This window comes from Diabrotica undecimpunctata, chromosome 1 (genome assembly GCF_040954645.1).
Source record: "Diabrotica undecimpunctata isolate CICGRU chromosome 1, icDiaUnde3, whole genome shotgun sequence".
Lineage (NCBI taxonomy): Eukaryota > Metazoa > Arthropoda > Insecta > Coleoptera > Chrysomelidae > Diabrotica > Diabrotica undecimpunctata.
In genome coordinates this window covers 192178972-192200428 of record NC_092803.1, presented here as the reverse complement: position 1 = coordinate 192200428, position 21457 = coordinate 192178972, and the positions used below count along the sequence as shown (strand labels likewise).

The 21457-nt window shown below is 33.1% G+C and overlaps 1 protein-coding gene across 1 annotated transcript in view; it reads right to left on the bottom strand.

Annotated features, from left to right (window-relative positions):
• Nucleotides 1-16760, bottom strand: part of LOC140432803 (facilitated trehalose transporter Tret1-like) — a 46367-nt gene extending 29607 nt beyond the window's left edge. The window contains exons 1-3 of the mRNA XM_072520921.1: nt 16627-16760; nt 7599-7619; nt 4190-4298 (exon numbers count right to left, since the gene is read on the bottom strand). Of these exons, the coding sequence (XP_072377022.1) occupies nt 4190-4298; nt 7599-7619; nt 16627-16637 (141 nt within the window). The 5' untranslated portion in view covers nt 16638-16760. The remainder of the gene's footprint in view (nt 1-4189; nt 4299-7598; nt 7620-16626) is intronic.
• Nucleotides 16761-21457: the final 4697 nt, after the last annotated feature.

Here is a 21457-nt window from a genome sequence, read left to right as displayed (position 1 = left end):
GTAAAGACAGACATTTTTTTTTAAATAATATTTTGCTTACATACAGGATAAAAAATTGTAATATTTAAAGTAGTAAATTTTATGGTTTGACTTTAGCTGTCATTTTATTTGATTATTTTTGTTTTAAATTTAATGTTAACATATGACAGCTAGTTTTATTGTTTTCGATATTTATTTGTTTTGTTTGTTTTAAAGAAAGGTTATTCTCTGTGCGGTAACACTTGTAGGTTTATGTAGTATCTCCAACTCCTGGAGTTTGTAAACGGATGACATGTAAGTTTTTTCTATTTTTTTTTTTTTTGAATTGTGACTATTAATATAGTGTTTTTATGTTCTCTATGTTTTGTAACTGTTTGTGGTGATACAAAAATAAATGTTAAATTTTGTTTCTTAACATTTGTTTATTTTTTTTTACTAACCTTTTTTTTGAGTTTAATTTGAAAAAGATTTTGAATGTTTTGCATTTCTAATAATTATATCTCCAGTTACAACTAGCTGGTTGTAATAGGTATAATTAGGCACCTCAAGTGGCGCCCTATATTAAATTTCTTGAGGTGTTTCCGGTTTATTTTCATTCTGTTTGTCCCAAGAGATTTATGACCCTTTATTTCATTTTCTGTAGTTGTCCCAATCTAAACCCCTTGATATTTACTTATCCACGACCCCAGCTCTCCAACTAACCCCTGAGTGCCCGTTCGCATATGTTTCGATTATTTTGCTTGCCCTTCTCCACCCCCATAGTTTCTCTTCCCCAATTTTCTACCCCATATAATAATACCCTATGGTAGGCAATATTATCGTTACAATCTTTAAAACATATAGCATGAAATTTCGGTTTTGAGTTTTAGCAACAAATGTGAGGCATTTGAAATATACCTAAAAATGCTGAATTTTGAACTTTCACATTACAAACAGTCTAAAATGCTTTTTTAATTACTTAAGTACTTTTTTCAGACTACACAACTTCAGTTACAAATTTCACTCAAGATCGTTTTTGTGGAAGTTTTCGTGACGTACCATGGTTTGTAATGTAAAAATTAAAATTCTGCGATTGTTAGGCATAATTCAAGTGCCTTATACAGGGTGAGTCATGAGGAACTTTACATACTTCTACCATATGTAGAGTCCCTCAGGGAGCATATCATGTGGCCACTAAAAAATGTCAACTCCTCTTCTTTATTAATTAACAGGGTAATTTGTGTAATTGACCATTTATTTCATTTTACTGTAGTGTTTATACGGCTCATTTGATTTTTTTAATTTTTGCATGATACAGTACACTACTATCAAGCATTCGACTGGTATTAGCTAAACTAAAAAATTCCAGGACTGGCTTTGGAAAAATTAATTTAGGGATTCGTATTAAATATTACACCCTGTATAAATTTTTTTAAAATGCAATAAGTGATTTTCAAACTACATAAATAGCCAATGAAAACGACATATGCGACAATGTTGTCGCACTTTTATTAAATTTTTAGTGAACGATCAAATCTTACCAAAAATAGAACAACCTTAATGAAGTATCAAATTATAAGGTATTAATTTAAACAAATGTTATTAATTTCAAACATTTTAATTAAAATGAGTTCCTACAACATAATCTAATACGTAGAAAATTAACATCTTTACTGTCACTTTGTATTATTTCTACGATAGAATCAATTGTTTTCAATTTTAAATTTTTACTCATAGATCGTATTGGGGCATTATTTTCGATAAATAATAAATTAAATTGATTAAAAAGTAAAACCTCTTGTATGTGTTAGTTTTTGTTGATTGTAAATGATTAAAATTTTATGTCAAATAATAATACATTGCATCAATTGTATTAAATAAAAATAAATCTAAAAAAGTTTAAAATGAAGGTTGGCGTTGACCGTTTGACGTTTCTTGATATTTTATACCCATTGTCATTATTGTCATTATCAATTGTTATTTATGTGTACAAGAATACATATTTCTTCTGTCATATCTACGTTAAGTACATTGTGTTAGTTTTGGTAGAGCTTTTGTTACTTTCGTTCAAAATGCCACATGAGTTTTCGACCACAGAATATTGCAGACATAATATTTGTTTATGGATTCTGTAATGGGAATGGTAGGGCTGCTAGTAGAGAATATCGCAGGAGATTTTCTAATCGTCGAACTCCCAGTCATCCAACATTTGGGTCAGTTTTTAATTATTTGCGAGAAAATGGCACTTTTCCTAGTGGAACAACAGAGCGACATGTAGATGAAGCGCAGGAAGATGACATTATGGACGCCGTTACTATGAACCCTACAATAAGCACTAGACAAGTAAGTCGAGAACTCAATGTTACTCAATCAAAAGTAAGTAGAGTCTTACAAAAAAATAATCTATACCCATATCACATTCAAATGGTTCAGCGACTACATGCTGGAGATGAGATCGATAGGTTGGAATTTTGTAGATGGATTAACAATAATCGACCAACGCTATACAGGACACTATTTACAGATGAAGCCCAATTTACCAGAGACGGGATAAATAATTCACGAAATTCACATGTGTGGGCAGAAGAAAATCCCCATGCTATTCGAGAACGTCGTTCTCAGTTAAGGTTTTCGGTTAACGTGTGGATTGGTGTCATAAATAACCAATTAGTAGGTCCTCACTTTTTTGATGGTCCTTTAACAGGGCAGGTCTATTTGAACTTTCTACAAAATATTTTGCCGAATTTGCTTGCCAACGCGAACGTTGCTATCCGAGGGATGTATTTTCAGCATGATGGGGCACCCCCACACTTTTTACTGGCAGTGAGACAACATCTCAATAATGTTTATGGCAACAGGTGGATAGGACGTGCAGGTCCTATTTCGTGGCCTTCAAGATCCCCTGATTTCAATCCCGTTGATTACCATATTTGGGGACGATTGAAGCAACTAGTTTACTCAGTGAATATTAATAACCGACAACAATTAATTGATAGAATTATACACTGTTGTAATACTATTAGAAACGATCCCCACAGTATCCGTAATTCAATACGTCAATTATCAATTCGGCAACAAAAATGTGTACAGGCTGCAGGGTTACATTTCGAAAATCTATTTTGAATTATTTTTATTTTGTTACCATTATTGTATCTTTTCCAGTTCTAATTTATGGGTTTATCATAACTATGTACATATTTTTATTTTTTTTTTAAATTGTTCTTCGTTATTGTTAGTACCTAGTTACTGTTTTTTGTTGTGCAGTGACTCAGTTTATCATTTCAATTAAAATGTTTGAAATTTATAACATTTGTTTAAATTAATTACCTTATAATTTGATACTTCATTATGGTTGTTCTATTTTTGGTAAGATTTGATCGTTCACTAAAAATGTAATAAAAGTGCGACAACATTGTCGCATATGTCGTTTTCATTGGCTATTTATGTAGTTTGAAAATCACTTATTGCATTTTAAAAAAAATATATACAGGGTGTAATATTTAATACGAATCCCTAAATTAATTTTTCCAAAGCCAGTCCTGGAATTTTTTAGTTTAGCTAATACCAGTCGAATGCTTGATAGTGGTGTACTGTATCATGCAAAAATTAAAAAAATCAAATGAGCCGTATAAACACTACAGTAAAATGAAATAAATGGTCAATTACACAAATCACCCCGTTAATTAATAAAGAAGAGGAGTTGACATTTTTTTAGTGGCCACATGATATGCTCCCTGAGGGACTCTACATATGGTAGAAGTATGTAAAGTTCCTCATGACTCACCCTGTATATGATGACAAAAATAAAAATCGAAATTTTATGTTGAAGGTTTTGAAAACTAGGTTCTATAATTTCAATTAATTCAATTCTAATTAATTCAATAAAAATTTCTTTGTGACCGGTTAACGAAAGTTGTTAAAAAAATTTATTTTTTGATCCCATAAGAAACATAAAACATGGCAAAAATAGCGCATCTTTTATTTATTTGCAAATTTATTAAAACTAACTTAATTTTCAGCAAAATACACAAATTACATACAAAAGCTAAACTATGATTTTTGTTGATAGAGCACTCTCATTAAAAGATCAGAGATCATTTTTACCGTCGAGTTGATACAAAGTTTCTGAGAGAATGGTTCGCAATAGTTCTCTCAAAATATCCCTTAATAATATTGTAATAGTTGTAATCGGGCACTTTTGAACAATAGCTGATACTAATATTTTACTCACTTGGGGTAGGAGGCATCTTAAACTTGAGTCTTCTTTTACATTTAGAGATTTACTGTTGGCAACTAAATTTTCCTCTTGTTCGTCATCTTGGTCTTCTTCTCGTGGATGCCTAAATATAAGTATGTTAAAATCAATAATATTTAATAATTTAATAAGAACTTATAATAAGCATACCCGTGCTGCGCAGATTTTACCTGTTTTATAAAAAAATTATGCAAACTTATTGCAAGCATTAAGATTTAAGAACTATTTAAACTAACTTTCTTTTTGGTTGGTGCCTGTAAAACTATGAGGTATATTTCTTTAATTATAGAGCAATCTAGATCTTATTTCCATGAGCCTAACATAACATTATAACAGCAAATTGCGAAACGAAAAAATGAGAATGACAAACGAAAAACATACATTCAAAATCTTGCAACAATATTATTTGAAAAAAACACTTTTGTATTTAGGTATAAAACATATAATTAAGTCCTGCGTAGCGCAAGCGATAGGATGCTTGCCTCGCATGCCGGTGGTCCTGAGTTCGAATCCTACCGCCGGCAAGAATAACTAGACATTTTTAAAAATGTCTATAGGCTCCAGGTCGACTCAGCCTGAATAAAATGAGTACCTTGGGTAAAACCAGGGGTAATAATAGGCGGTTGAAGCGTAGCACTGGCCATGTTACCTTCCTTGTATACCGTAGGCCCTAGATATAGCAGACTACCCTGCTATACTCCCAAAGCCGCGAGCGGTATAAAACGGGAGACTATTATATATACATATAATTAAAAGTTTTAAAAAGTGTCGTCAAAATTTATACAGTAGCATAACGTGACGTTTTCGATCTAGATCAGATCATCTTCAGTGCCTTCTTTTGTAATTGAAGCTAACACTAAAATTGTAGCTGTGACATCAATATATGGTTTTACATTGTTCTAAATTTAAATTCTAATGTGACTCTAGGTCGATGACATTGGATAGAAATTTAATACTTAAAGAGCAGCATGTTTCTTTGCTCGACTTGAACACGTGGTTCTTGTCAGTTAAAACGACATAAACCAACTTAACTTTTTTTAATATTATTTGAACTCAATAATGTTTCATTCTTTCAATAATTTTACTGTTACTTATTGCATTAACACACTGTAAATATTATTCTATATTTAATAATATTTTTATATATACAGTAAAACCTCGATATAACGGACCTCTATTTAACGGACTTCGGATATAACGGACAAAAAATCCGGTCAAATGTAAAAAAAATAAAAACATACTGTTAATATTACACATGCGTCTCATATATGTAACTAATATGGCATAAAAAAGCAAACTTTCGGACATAAAAAAAAACAAATACAAAATGAATAAATTTGCATTCATGTGTGATGTAGGAGAGCATAGCGATCTTAGAAAACGAATGAAATTGGCTCGTGAAACTTCACTTCTTCTTCAGTGCCTTATCCGGTCCGGATGTTGGCGATCATCAAGGCTATCATGGTTTTGTTGACTGCTCTGCGAAACAGCTCCGCTGAGGTCATCCCAAACCATTGTCGGAGATTTTTCAACCACGAGATACGACGGCGTCCCGGTCCCCTTCTGCCAAATACTTTACCCTGCATAACAAGTTGAAGAATTCGATATTTTTCTTCGTTCCGCATCACGTGGCCGAGGTACTCAAGCTTGCGTTGTTTAATTAAATTAAGCACTTCTTTTTCTTTTGTCATGCGCTGTAGGACCTCAACGTTGGTGACATGGTCCACATAAGAAACTTCACTGGAAGAAGTAATCTTAAAATGGTATGGGTAACAACGTTCTAGTGGGATCCTGATCCGAGCAGTCGAATTGAAATTGGCTGCAATTAAATTAGCAAATCATATGGACATACCATTCAGAGCAAGTGATGGATGGCTCTGGCGCTTTCGTAAAAGGCACGGAATCATGAATAAAAGAATTTACGGCGAAGCTTCAACTGCACCAAAAAAAGAAACAGAACCTTTTAGGCAAAAATTAGTAGCAAATATAGCAAGTACGTAATGAAATGCTATTAGAATCTCAGATTTACAATGTTGACGAAACTGGTTTGTTATGGCGTACTTTGCCTGAAAGCGCACAAGCCTCCAAATATGAAAAATCGGATTCTGGAAGAAAAATCAGCAAGGACAGGATCTTGGCACTGCTTTGTGCTAACGCTGATAGATCTCATAGATTCACACCTATAGTGGTTGGCAAATCTCGCAAACCTAGAGTTTTAAAAGACATAATGCATAATATGCTCCTTTCATACTACAGCTCTAAGAAGGCATGGTTCACCTCAGATATTTTCAAAAATTGGTTTTTCAAAGAAATTGTACCTTCAGTGAGAAAATTTCAAGAGAAGAAATTGGGAATACTTAAGGTCTTACAAGTTAAAATCCGCAATTTTTAATTTTGCTGCAGCATGGGAGGAGGTGAAAGAGCAAACATTAAAAAATAGATGGAAGAATTTGTTTGATGGTCAAGATGCAGACATAGATTTAGAAGGGTTGAAAGTTACTAATTTCTGTAGGACAATACATAATAATGCCGGAGAACATGTAGCTGAGGAAGATGTTTTACAATCGGTAGAAGTAGATGAAGGTGACCCTGGGTATACCATCATGACTGAAAGTGAAATAGCAGATGAAGTTATGAAGCTTAAAAATGAGAACGGAAGTAAAGATAGCAAACAAGACGACAAAACAAGAATATTTAAAATGAAGTTATCAGAGGTAAGATCGCATCTCGACGATATAACAACATTTATTGATTATTCATCCAATAGTTAAACTGTTTTTAGGGAGTTGATCATAGAAAAACAGCAAACATGGAAAGTGCAAACGAAACTTGTTCAAAACGGGATTACCAACAGCAAGCGCGTCGATATCCACAGCAACGTCACTTCACGATGAATGTCCGAAGACAATTACTTAAATAGAATTTTGTTTGTATGTTGTATTTTTTATATATATCTAATTACAGTGTACATATATATTTAAAAAAAAAGTATTTTGATTTATTTTAATCATATTTTTATAAAACGGACTTTCGGCTTTACCGGACACCCCCTCCCCCCAAGTAGTCCGTTATATCGAGGTTTTACTGTATTGTGTATTTATTTATTAATCACTAATGATGTAAAATAATTTATTAAGCTACTTTAAATGTAGCTGTAATTCTGCACCAAAATTTTAAAGCGCAATCAACATTTTACATTGTATTTATTTGATAACCTCAAATTTTCGAATTCTTTCTATCACTTGCTGTTGCGTGGAGTAAATTTCCATCTTATTTCGCATGCTTTAAATGAGTCACGAGTAAAGAACCATGAACTCAACTGTATATACTTTTACATGTGTAAAATCTGCGCAAACCGGATGTAACCTTTATAATAATTAATTACCTTAAGCTGATGACGCTGGCTCTAAAACAAAACAAAAACAGTTAAAATTATTAACCAGTAACAATAAATAAACAAACGGTGTCAATTATAAACAAATTTAAACATCCAGAAAATAACAAGCCTTAAATATAATATTTATTCATAAACCATGTTTGACAATTAAAAGACACAAAAAAAATACTTTGTAATAAAATAAATAAATAATATATGATATCAACCAATCGTCTGGCTAAATAGGTCTTGAACCTAAGGCCAAAAAAAATATAGTCATTGAAAAATTTAATAAAAGTCAAGATAACAAAATTTCTACTATTGCCCCGTTTATAAACAATTTCGTACATTTTAGGGCCGCCTCTCTTCTTGATGCTGTAACTCTCTTGTTGCAAATTGTTTGCAATTCATTAGCTAATTGTTGTAAAGTTTGAGGTAGCTGTAGGAGTCGATTTAAACGTTTGGACATTTATGCACAAAAGTGTACAAATTGATCTTCCAAAGAGAGTGGAATTAAATGGTCATTATATCGTTGTCCTCTTTCTCTCCAGACCTAAATTCTACTGTCAGACGTATATAAATGGAATCTAGATTCGTCAGAAAAGGGGCAATGTTAACGAGGTTTGGAAGCCCCATTGACTGTGTTCCTTCCATCGCCCAACGATAACTGCGCACGTTACTTCGCATCTTTCTTTCAAATGACATGCATGAACCCTTCTTCTGATAGTTTGACTAAAAATCATTCTTCCAGTAGGTTGCCTGAAGAAGTTATTAATTCTTGACGCTGTGTATGTCCTGTTTCTTCTTGCTGTAATGACTATGAAACGATATTGAGCATAAGTTTTGACTCCTTCTAGTCCTCTTTCATATGTATATTTTGCATATTCTCTAACAGTGATTTCATGCCCGGCTTACACTTTGAGACACATTCTGTCGCATAGCGATTTCCACTTGAGACAAACATTTCTGTTTCCAACGCACTAACTGTTCAAGTTGCACAGTATCTAATTGTCGTAGAGGCTTAATTTCTGCTACGAGCCACATAAATATCTTTACGTTGGTCGCGGGATTTTTGAAGAACTACATTTAAGCTAAAAAGTGCCTCACGTGTCTACAGCGCATTCCTAGATCCTTCTTCTTCTTCATGTGCCTTGTCCATTCCGAACGTTGGCAATCAACATGGCTATTCTGACTTTGTTTACGGCAGATCTGAATAGTTCAGCAGATGACAATCCGAACCATTGCCGCAAGTTTTGGAGCCACGAGTGTCTTCTCCTCCCTGGATCCCTTCTGCTGTCTATTTTCCCTTGAATGATCAGTTGTAGTACTCTATATTTATTATGTCTCATAACGCGACCCAAATATTCCAACTTTCTTTTCTTTATACTTATTCCTACCTCTCTCTCTTTACCTATCCGGCGTAGTACCTCTTCGTTGGTCACGTGCTCAGTCCAGGATATACGTAATATACGTCGGTAAGCCCACATTTCGAAGGCCTCTACTTTTTTCATCAATGTTGCGGTCATTGTCCACGCCTCCATTCCATATAACAAAACCGGGAATACATAACATTTCAGAAGTCGAATTTTGAGAGGTAGGGTGAGGCTTTTAGGGGTAAAAATTTGCTTCATGCTAGTGAACGATGCTCTTGCCTTTTTTACTCTTATACGTATTTCCTTCGCTTGATCCCAATTTGAGTTAACTGTTTTTCCCAAGTAGATGTACGAATCCACGTGTTCAATTCTTTCATTGTCTAATATCAGTTGCTGTGGTGGTTGTTGGGTTTTGCTTACTAACATCCAATTGTTTTTTGTGATATTTAGTCTGAGTCCGTATTGTGCACTTGTTTTTTGTATCTTACTCATTAGTCAACTCAGTTTCTCCATGCTACTTGCTAGAATCACAGTATCATCAGCATACCTTATGTTATTAATTATTTCTCCATTTATCTTTATGTCTTCTGTGCTTTCCTCCAGCGCTGTCTTAAATACTTCTTCTGAGTATATATTAAAGACAATAGGAGACAAGATACAGCCCTGTCGTACCCCTTTCTTGATCTCAATTTTATTGGTCAATGTAGATCCTACTTTCACTTTAGCTGTTTGGCCCCAATAGAGACTCGCTATTGTTCGAATGTCTCTGCAGTCGATCTTATGAAGAACTTCAATTATCTTTTCGTGCTTTACGTTATCGAATGCTTTTGCGTAGTCTATAAAGCATATGTACACGTCTTTGTTCATATCTCTGCAGCGCTGGATGAGTACCTGTAGACTAAAAAGTGCTTCTCTTGTCCCAAGAGAATTCCGAAACCCAAACTGCGAATCTCCAATGTTATCCTCGCATTTTTTGCTTATTCTGTTGTAAATAACCTTGGTGTATGCCTTGTGTCTCTTTTGCAATGAGCTCCAATTCTACCCTGAATAATGCGAAGAAAAATTTTCAACATGTGGCTCATCAGACTAATTAATCTGTATTTGTTGCATATTTTTGTCCGCCGTTTCTTAGGAATTACTTTAAAAACAGACTTAAGTAATTCTTTAGGTATTTTACCCGTATACCGTTATTAAAAAGCTTAACTAGAAACTAGAGCACCAATGTGGTCCTCTTATATTATTTTTGAGAGTTTGGCTGAGATGTTGTCTGGTCCAGTTGGTTTCTTGGTTTTAACAGATTTTATTGCATAAAAAACTTCGGATGGGGTATTAGTATTTTTCTTACTATACAGGCCAGCGACTTCAGAATCTTTATTGTGCATATTGAACAATGTCCTGTTTCTTTTCTAATTCCTTAATTTTTAAACATCAATCCGCCATCCACTTTTCTTCAGCCGCTCGTATTTTTGTTTTTTTTTATAAATTTATATATGCCATATAATAATTGTTCAAATCCATTAAAAAATATATAAAACTATTAATTCTACCTTATAATAATTTTCCAACGTCACAAAACAAGTAAATATGTAAATGGTAACACTGTAACTGTTCCAAATGCCGTACAAGAATAGATAGTACTTTCTCCAAGTTTGTACTATTATGTAGATGATAATTTTATCTACAAGTTTTAAAAGTCAGAATAAACGGAAAGTTTAAAATGGGTTGCTTTTTTACATGACTGTATTTTTATATTGATCTATTATATTGTCAACAAAACAGATAATTATAAGTGATTTCGCAGCCTTAGTACTTAACACTATTTTTAGATTAGAAGGAAATTCCCACATATTTATTTTCTTAAGCCTTTTATCAGATTTGTCGAGTTGGTGAAATTGAAGTAAATGTTGGTTTAGTCATAACAACTTTGTATAATTTTATTTAATTTGTATTACAACAATGTTGTTTTAGGGATTCATTTTACTATCAATGACAGACTGGTGTTAGTTACATCTGTTCTCAAAATTTATTAAACTTCTGCCGGCATGTGTTTGCCAGTAACACATATTTTCCATATTCTAGAAATTTTTATGAATATTTTAATCTAATTTTTTCAATATAGTATTTTGGATTGTTTTTTATCTAGTTGCTTACGTTTGTTTTTCTGATATCATGGTAGGTCATTTTTTCTTCTCTTCGCAGCTTTCATTGGTTTCCGTAAGCATCATAATTCTATCTGACGTCCACCCTATATGATGTCAACTTCCTTAAGTGAATTCCTGTATTCTTAAGTTTCTCTTTTAGATCATACCAATACCAATCCACTTGTCTCCCCAGGTCTTCTTTGGTCTTTGTTTTCCACTTCTAATTCTTCATATTAAGTGATCAATACGACGTTGATCAATACGATGAGACTATAGTAAAAAGTATCACTTTATACAGCTGTGAGGTATGGCTACTGAAAGAAAGAACACTGTCAACGCTGAAAGCGACGGAAATGGATTTTTGGGGAAGAGCCGCAGGAAGATCTAGAAGAGAAAGGATTACCAACGAACGCATTAGAGAAATAATGCGAATCAAACGAACAATCACAGATGACCTAACAACACAACAACTTATCTGGTTCGGACACATATAAAGAATGGACAAACAACGAATGCCAAAAGAAATACTAAAGTGGCAACCAGAAGGAAACAGAAAACGAGGTAGACCGAGAAAAAGTTGGAGCGAAGGAATAAATAAAGAACTGAGAGAGAGGGCTATAGAAGAAGATCTATGGAACAACCGGTCTAAGTGGCGATTGGAAGTCGGAAAACGGCGGAGAACGTTATAAACCGACAAGTAGTAGTAGTAGTACGACGTTGAACATGCCCAAACTTTGGATGAATTAGTGGAGCCACTTGTTTTCTGGATCCACCCATGTATTTAAGCATGATCATTTCCGACGCATATATTCTTTGTTTCTCTTTCTTTTAGCTGCTCAAAATTCATTTTCGTACATCATAGCATTATATAAGAAAGTTAATACCAACAGAAAATAATTCAAGGCAACTACAGATCAATGCAGAAGTCAGAATGGCGACCTATTAACAATAAGGAAAGATGTATTGAATAGATGGGTGGAATACTTTAACCAGGCACTTTATGTAGAGAAAAAAAACCTGGAAGACGAAAGAGATGAGATAAGGGGAACAGACGAGAGGGAATAGGAAACTCCCTCTCCTGTATACTATTCAATCTGGCTCTGGAGAACATAAAACGTATGTTACAAATCACAACCATTGGTTCAATATATAATAAATCAGTGCAAATCCTTGGCTATGAGGTGATATCAATATTGTTGCGAGAATGGAAAACGCTGTACGAGAGGCGTATAAACGAAGTAAACGAAAATAAGCACGGAAATTATACGACCACTTGTTATAGAAAACGACATCATCGAAGCAGTGAACGAATTTGTATACCTGGGAGCGCTCCTTAACACTGAAAATAATACTACCGCAGAGATAAACCGCAGAATTTGCACGGCCAACAGATGATATTTCAATTTCCTTCTTAAATCCACAATTATATCGAGAGATAAAAAAATAAAACTACAAAACAATAATACACTCAATCCTAAAATATGTGACAGAGACCTGGACTCTAACAAAAAGTAATGAAAGCATGTGAGGACGTTTCGCAAGAAAAGTACTAAGGTGAATCTATGGAGCAGTGAATGACAATGGAGTGTGGAGAAAACGATACAACTTCGAACTTTATAGAATATACCAGGAACCAGATATAGTCCAGTTACTGAGGCTTAAAATATGGTAATACCTCCGAATTATTTATAACTGCATCGATTTCTTTGAAAATTTCAAATTAAGCTTATCATACCCTCTACTTCAAAAGTTATATACGCTCTAGGTGCGCTTTTTGTTTTTAAGTGGTGAAAACTACCCCTTATTGAAGAAACTGGGAAAAACACGGATTTAATTATTTTATGCACTTAAATCTTGTTTATTCGCATAAGGTAAATATTGTAATGTGTTCTCTAATATAAAAATTAATTATTCACAATTTTCAACCCTTAAAACCCTTTAAAAACCCTTAAAAGCTAATACTTTTTATAAAAATAATATGAAAAAAAAGTCGTAGCAGCTTGAGACATTTCAATTATGTATTTAAATACAAATAAAAATTAATACCCTAGCTATACAATAATATTTTATTTATTGGAAATTATCAACCCTTACAAGGACCCTTATGACAAAAATGAATTAAAACATATTTTTATCGGTTTGAAACATTTCTTGAGTGCATTTTATTTAACGAAAATTAATTTTTTGCATATAAAATAACTTTTTATTAAAATTTCAACATTTCAACCCTTAAAACCAACCCCTTTTTTTTAATTAATTTAATATATTTTTATTGGTCTGAAACATTTCTTGAGTGCATTTTATTAAACAAAAATTAATTTCTTGCTTATAAAATAACATTTTATTATAATTTCAACATTTCAACCCTCACAACCACCCCCTTTGTCAAAAATGAATTAAAAATATTTTTAACGATTTGAAACATTTTTAGAGTGCATTGTTTGTAGACAAAAATTAATTTTTTACTTATAAAATGAGCCTACTTTTTTCAACACTTACAAGCACCCCTTTTGATGAATGATGACATAAATAGAAAAAATTTAGTTTATAATATATTAAATTTTTTTTATTTTCCAAAAAACTAAAAATAAATAATATTTATATACAACGAGGTATAAAATAAATGAATATCTATTCATCATCGGAATCATAATTTTCACCGTCCAATTGGTCTTCGTTTACTGGAGAACAATTTTAGCAATTGTCACCACAGCATGTTCCACATGTTGCATTGCAAAATAATCCCAGCCTCCGACAGCCACACGCTGATCCGCAACATTTTGTACAATTGCAAAAAATCATTTTCAGCAGTTCTTCTGGAGCTGGTAAACTTTGCATTTTAATTGGTTCCAAAGAATCTCCACTTTTAGACCAACCCAAATCCAAAATATTTAAGCTGTTATTTCCCAACCATATCTGGATTTGTAAATAAACCCTTTTGGTATGTTCATCCAGAGCACTTACAGTCGGAACAAGAGATGATAATTTAACAGCACTATTTTTAGTGGTGGCTTTAATAAAAGATTCGTACCTCATTTGTTGAAGCAAGGCTGAAAAATCTTCGACCTTACTCATTTTACTTATCTGGGTATCTTTGTACTATTGGTTTTTTTACAATAGCTCGGTTAATTTTGATGCTACAACATTAATAAAAAAACGATTTTACAGGTAATTTAACGGGCTATAAGTATAGGAATGTTAAAACAAATTAAAGTCCTTCGTGTTTAAAGGGTGAAGGGTCAAACGGTCGGAGACCAGTGGTTCATGCGCTATAAAGCAAACTTCAACCAACTATATTTCCGTTATTTTTTAAGCTACAAAAAAAATTAAAAAATGAAAATTTTTGTTGAAAAAAAACCTATTTTGTGTCATCTTTTATAGTTTTGAAGTTATTATAAAAAAAGATTTTTTTTATTTACAAAAAAAAATGTAATCATACTTTTTTCAAAAACTGGGTATTCTAACGTGGCTAAACTTTTGGATCATACAAAAAACACTAAAATAAAGTGAATTCTATAAGGAAAACAATTTGAGAAACCCATCGTTTTTTTGATCGTATCTCACGTATAGTTGGTGCAAAGGACTTTTACCACCACCCATTTTAAAGGTCTTTTCAAGCTCTTTTAAAAATAACCTTCTTTGAACAGCCATAACTCAGTTAATATTGAACTGAAAATATTCATTAAAAATCCAAACTTTTTGTTTTTGAAGTTATACTTCTATACGCGCGCTCCACGTTGGAAATTTGTATGGGAGTGAATCTGTGAAATCATTACATATGTAAGATAATGAGTAAGAGAGACAGAAGATACATTTTCTCTCTCTTCCTCTCTCGAATTTAAAAATGTTCCTTTTGTATATATAATTTAATATATATTATATAAAGATATATATACATATAATATTATACATATAATAAAATATTTATTAATATTATTATTTACGTGATATGTTTTGCATTATTTATTAAATGTTCATAATTATATTAGTCTTTTGTATTTCAAAATAATAATCTCAATAAATCACTGTCTGATCCAGAAGTGTCAATTTTGAAATACATTTGTGTCATGTCCTCGGTAGTATAGTAGTCAGTATCCCTGCCTGTCACGCGGGAGGCCGGGGTTCGATTCCCAGTCGGGGAGGTCTTTTTTATTAATATTATTACATTATTGTCATTTTTAAATACTTATGAATATTGCATTTTAATTTGTATTGCATTATTATATGGAATTATGTTGCACTGTATTGTAGTGTATTTTTTTTATGTATATTATTGTCATTTTTAAATACTTATGAATATTGCAGTTTAATTTGTATTGTATTATTATATTAATAACAAAATAAACAATGAATTTTACTGCAGAGTATGTTTAAAAAAATTTTGCATTCAACTCCTTTCATACAGATATGAAAATAAAAATATACATTTTCATCAAAATATAAAATTCAATCCTTCATTGTTAGTAAGTTGTTATTAATTCTGTTTCTCTTTCTGCTATGTCTTACCTATAGAATTACATACGTAATGATTGTGCAGATTGACTCCCAAATAAATTTGTAACGGTGAATGCGTGTATAGAAGTGTAACTTCCACCGGCAGTCCCACTGGACTGCCACACCCGTTTTTTTTATGAGCTTTTTAGTCGTTACACTTTTTTTGATGAAACTCTTAGTTTCAGAGCTATTCTTAAAAAACCTTTGAAAAACATGTTTTAACGAAAAATGACACTTTTTAACAACGAATAACTCAAAAAGTATTGATCTAGCGAAAAAAATGTTTACTACATTTTTGTTTAAAATTTGTCCTTCTATCGAATAGCGTGGTTATTTTGAGTGAAAAAATTTCCACCCTCGAAAAGGGGTGGCAAACACCCCCAGGGTGGAAGCGCACATCGGCACTATATAACTTTTGTTCCTTAAGTAATTATTTACCAACACACAACATTTCAAATCAATCGATTCAGTTATAAAGAATTCGGAGGTAAAAACCCTCAGTAACTGATCTAATATCGTAAAACATATTTAGATAGGACGTCTGAGGTGTATAGGACATATAATGCGAATGGAAAAAAATGACACAGCAAAAAAAAACGCTTCTTAACAGACCCATAGGTCAGAGAAGAAGAGAAAAACCCAGAACAAGGTTCCTTGACAACATAGTTGGAGACATGGGAAATGTGGGAATACGTGGCGGAGGAAGGCAATGGATAGGGATGACTGGAAAGAAATTATTAGGGAGGTTAGAACCCACGCAGGATTGTTAAGCCACAATGATGATAATGAAGAAAAACACAATGAAATTTATCGCTAAAATACACATAAATCAAAGAAACATCTAATTACACTTTATCTTTGGCAGAAGCAAAATAAGATTACTTTTTATAACTCAGAGGTAAAAAGAACAAATATATTCTTATCAGATAATGAAAAGCTAACACAACTGATTGATACATTTTAAATAAAAATTAAAATTTTTTAACGACGCACATAGATGAAATGTATAAAATAAAATCTCAAACTTACCCTAACTCCATGATGTAACTGTAAATACTACCTGAGCACAAAACTTAAAGATTTAAAAGTAATTATTAAGAATCTCAATATTATCTTATCTCAAGTGTCAAGAATCTCTCGATTATACCTATTGAAAATTGTATAAAGGTTTTTTCTATTTTTATTGTTTTTAATATTACACATATTGCTACAAATTAAACACTGATATGGTACTCGTTTGTTCTTATATACACAAAGATGACTACAATATAAATTCAGTCTATAAAAGTGTTTAACGTGGTAATGTTATAAATTTCAATAAAATATAAATATACGAACTATTTCAACTAACTTGAACTATGCTTAAACCGTGTTTCTTATTGTCTGAAAAATCTCTCTGACATAGTGATTCCAATTATTTAACAAGTAAATACTAAGTTCTAATTACAGCAGAAGGATTTGTGGAGATCAGACCAAACTGCGACTGTGGAGATGCCAGTCAATCCAATTGTCATCTGGTCGAGGAGTGTGAGCTAAGGAATAGTCTGGTAGTCCAATGGATATCTTCGTTCCAACGTTCTTATGTCTTGAGTGTATCTAATTTTAATCCTCCTTTGAACCTTTGTCAAGGTCTAGTGGCACTATAAATATTTTTAGCTTGGTGTCCCCATTGGCTTGGATCCTGTTCCAGATGGATGGCTTCATGTAGAGATTTTACCATCAGAGTATTTATTTCGTCTGTCCGTCGTGTTGGAGACTTTTTGGTCTTCGTCTTCCTACCTTTCCTTCTACTACCAATAGTTTCAGAGTCCCTGTTTTTCTGGCTATGTAGCTGAAGTAAATTAGGTATGTTCAGTTTACATTTTTTTATAGCTTGTATTTTATGTGAAGCTCTTCCAGAATTTACAGGTTGGTTTTGTGTTCTGTCTAGGGCACGCATAGAATTCTTCTGTAGACCCACATTTTGAAGCCTTCGATCTTATTTCTATCGATTTTTGTTAGATTTATATGAGAAAGATATTTCTGTACTTAGTATTCTTTATTATTGATCGAGCCTTCCGAGATATTTTTATTTATTCATCTGTTGCGATTTGGGCATTGCATTCAAGTCTACGCTTGATTTCTGAGGAGCTACATTGTTGGTTATCAGGGAGCGCAAGTATACAAATTTGTCTACCACTTCAAAATTTGCCACTTGGTATATGTGGGGTATATTATTATTTGTCCTGTCTACGATTACTATGTTTGTCCGGTGTTGACCTGAAGTTTAAACTCTTTGCTTATCCGGCTTAGCCGTTTGGTGATGGTAATCAATTTGACTTCATTTGCTACTAGTATAAATGTGTCATTTGCGTATTGCAATTTAGTCTTCGAAGCACTATTCCTTTTAATTGTTTTCCTCTTCAGAAAATTTTTTAGCTACTTTTATAGCTAACAAATCCGCAAAGATTGCATGATTCGCTTTCTAATTGGTGTATCGAGTACTGGTCACGGTGCTTCTATGATTCTTTTTTTCTCAGAAATTAGTCAATAGCTTTTGTGTTTTGTCTATTTACTAACCCTTCACTTACAGATACAATTATATAATAAGAGATATAGAACAGATATAATTTTCTCGCTTTTTAAAACCTTCTTCGAAAGTGGTGTCTAAAAAAACTACGAGAAGGCCCTGTTCTTCGAAACGGTTTTTTCTCCGTAAGTATAACTAGAACTAATCTCGCATGAGCCAAAAATAATTCTATATATACATTAAATTTAAGTTCTATACGAATATTGCAAAGTATTACTTCACTTGTATACCAGCCTTCGAATAAAGCAGATCAACTTGGCGGTACGTCGTTTATTCAGATTATTTCTTGTAACTGTACCGCTTATGTCGACTCTTTGATGTCACATCTGTTTGCCATTGCATCTTGTGTTCTACATTCTGCCGATTATTACTTACATCCTACTGCCGTATATTCAATACCACCTATAACTAAGTATTCCGTCTGATTAGTTACATTTTGCCGCTGTATTACCTTTGAACCACGCTGCGTGTTAAGGTTAACGAAACATCCATTTGGTTCTTGGCTGGTCCTCAAAATTACAATTTCCACATCACTGCCTTTACACACTTCTCTGACGCTTTGTAACGAGAATGCTTTATCATGTTGCAATATTTTACTTTTCTTTGTGACAAAGGACAATTCAAATTATAAGCGCCGTCAAAATATTTCTGAATAATTTTAGATAACTGGATATTTTAATAATTATATATATATATATATATATATATATATATATATATATATATATATGTATATATATATTATATATATATATATATATATATATATATATATAAAATATACACCTCTTCCTTAATTTTATTGATTAGTATGAGAATAATATTATATAACCAATAACTCTATATCGTAATATTACGTTATACAGGTTTTATTAAACTTTATTATTTATGTCTATTAGTCAACAACTTACTATATTGACAAAATTTTAGTACAGTTTTTGTAAAAGGATTGTATTTGTTAATTCGGAATTGATTAATTTTTGGTTTTTTCAGGATTTACTGATTTCGTGATTATTTTCATTTATTTATTTTTGATTATACGAAGAGTCAATACATGTTTGGTTTACTTTACGGCTCGTTTTATATCTTGTCTGTTCCGAAAATTAAATATTTTTCGCCGAGGGGTAGTGCATTAAAACGGACTGACGCCTATTTTTTTCACCTGTTTTTGGTCAAAAGAACTTCGATCAACTCCGCTGCCTAACAGGCTAGCTGTGCATATCCCTTTGTCTTTCCTTTTTCTTGCTAGTGGCTTAAAGGTTAAGGGTAAAAAGGAATAAGTGCAATGGTTCTGTAATTGTTCTTCTTGCTGGTGGCTTGAAGGGTGGGGATGACAAGGAATAAGGACAATTGTTCTGTAATTGTTGCATACGGTTATTGATCCTTTTTTATGAATAGGGATAAAGGTTGATTTGCATCACTGTTCAGACTATTCGCCTGCGATCCATATTATATTGCACATATCCAGTATTACATCTACGCCAATCTAGTTACCAGCTGAGTCTTCGCTAAGATACCATATATCTGAGATTTTTTGTTTCTTAGTTGATTGCAAGCTTACTCTATTTCTCTTGTTGAATTATTGGTTCTGCCCCTGATTGCATATTTCTTTTGTTCTGAGTCTGATCCATTTTTGCATCAGTCTTTTAATTTCTAACTTCACCGAAGTGTGATCTAATTTAAATATATAAAATGAAATTACACATAATATATAATATATACATAAGTACGTGATCAGATAAGGGAAATTACTATCGTGTAATACGTTTTTGTAGATGGCCAAAGTCAAAATTTCAGCCGAATCGGACTCCTAGTTCTGCAAAGGAAATCGCGCAGCGAAATCAAAGAGAGCTTAAATTGTCATCGAATGCCATAGTCTGTGGACTAGTGCGCATTTCGATGTGCATCGCCCCGCCTCGAATTTTCCCATTGGCTCTTGACCTGGAAATCCCTATTTATCGCTCGAACGGCACATATAAATATTGACGATTTTCATGTCAGCTAAGTCAGTCCCTCTCGGGCTCTCCGAGAGTTTAGTGCTCTTGGGGCGCTGCTTCCTGCTTTTCCAATTATACTCTGTGGCTGAGATATTATTCAACTACAATCTGATGTTTTATTTCGACCTATATTTTTGTCATGTAAGAAATATCTTATCTTTTTCAAGACAAGCCTTCAGAAGACCACGACCTGATGCTTTATTTCGACTTGGTGTACCTTTGTCATGTAAGAAATATCTTGTCTTTTTCAAGACAATTCATCAGAAGATAAATATTTACAAGTCCATAACCCGAAAATGGACTTAAGTAGAGGAGCTCTCGACAGTATATTCGAAGCCCTCTACAGAGCACCCGGGGATATCAGAAGGTGGTTAGACCCTTATTTGTTCCCCCCGAGGTGACAAAATGTTGTGTACGGTGACCCTTCTCCTTCGATGGCAACACTCAAAAATTGATTTAACGAGTTTCAACGTAGTCGCACGTCGTATATTAGCAGACCGCCGCGCCGACTGGTAGATAAAAGGTTTTGACGCTTTAAAGCGGAATCCAAAAAAATTTCTACGTCATTTCGTAACCGTTGACGAACCATAAATCCATTGGTACACATCAGCGACCAAAAAACAGTCGAAACAGTGGCGGCACCCGGCGAATCTGCTGCGAAGGAGGCGAACACTATTTTTTGGCTGGAAAGGCGATGGTCACCATTTTCTGGGAATCTACGTCGACTACCTGGATAATGGCAAAACGATCACAGAGCACCACTACGCTAAATTATTGGGCCGATTTGAAGCCGAATTGCAGAAAAAATTACGTCATTTAGCGAGGAAAAAAGTGCTCTTCCACCAAGACAACGCACCCGCTCATACTTCCGCTCTCACCTTGGCGAAATTTGTCGAATTGGGCTACGAACTGTTGCCTTATCCACCATATTCTTTATATTTGACCCTGTTATCAGATTTTTCAGACGGGTTAAAGAAGTTGAAGCATCGTTAGGTCAATTGTATCCAGCTAAAAGTAGACTGTGTTAAGAAATAAATCGCCACATTTTCAATATTTTTGTTTTTCTTTTGTGGGCTAAATACTTATCAGGCCGCCCTAGTATTATGTATATTATACAATATATATAGTATATATATGCTGTTTAAAATGTTACGTGTTACCTTGTATTGCTATATGCTCAATAAAAAAATATAAATTAACATCCTTTTTTCATACATATACCCGTAAGATTTTTCCGATATTTCCAAACTCTATCCTGATTTTTTTAATCCTTAATGGTATTTCACTGAAATAG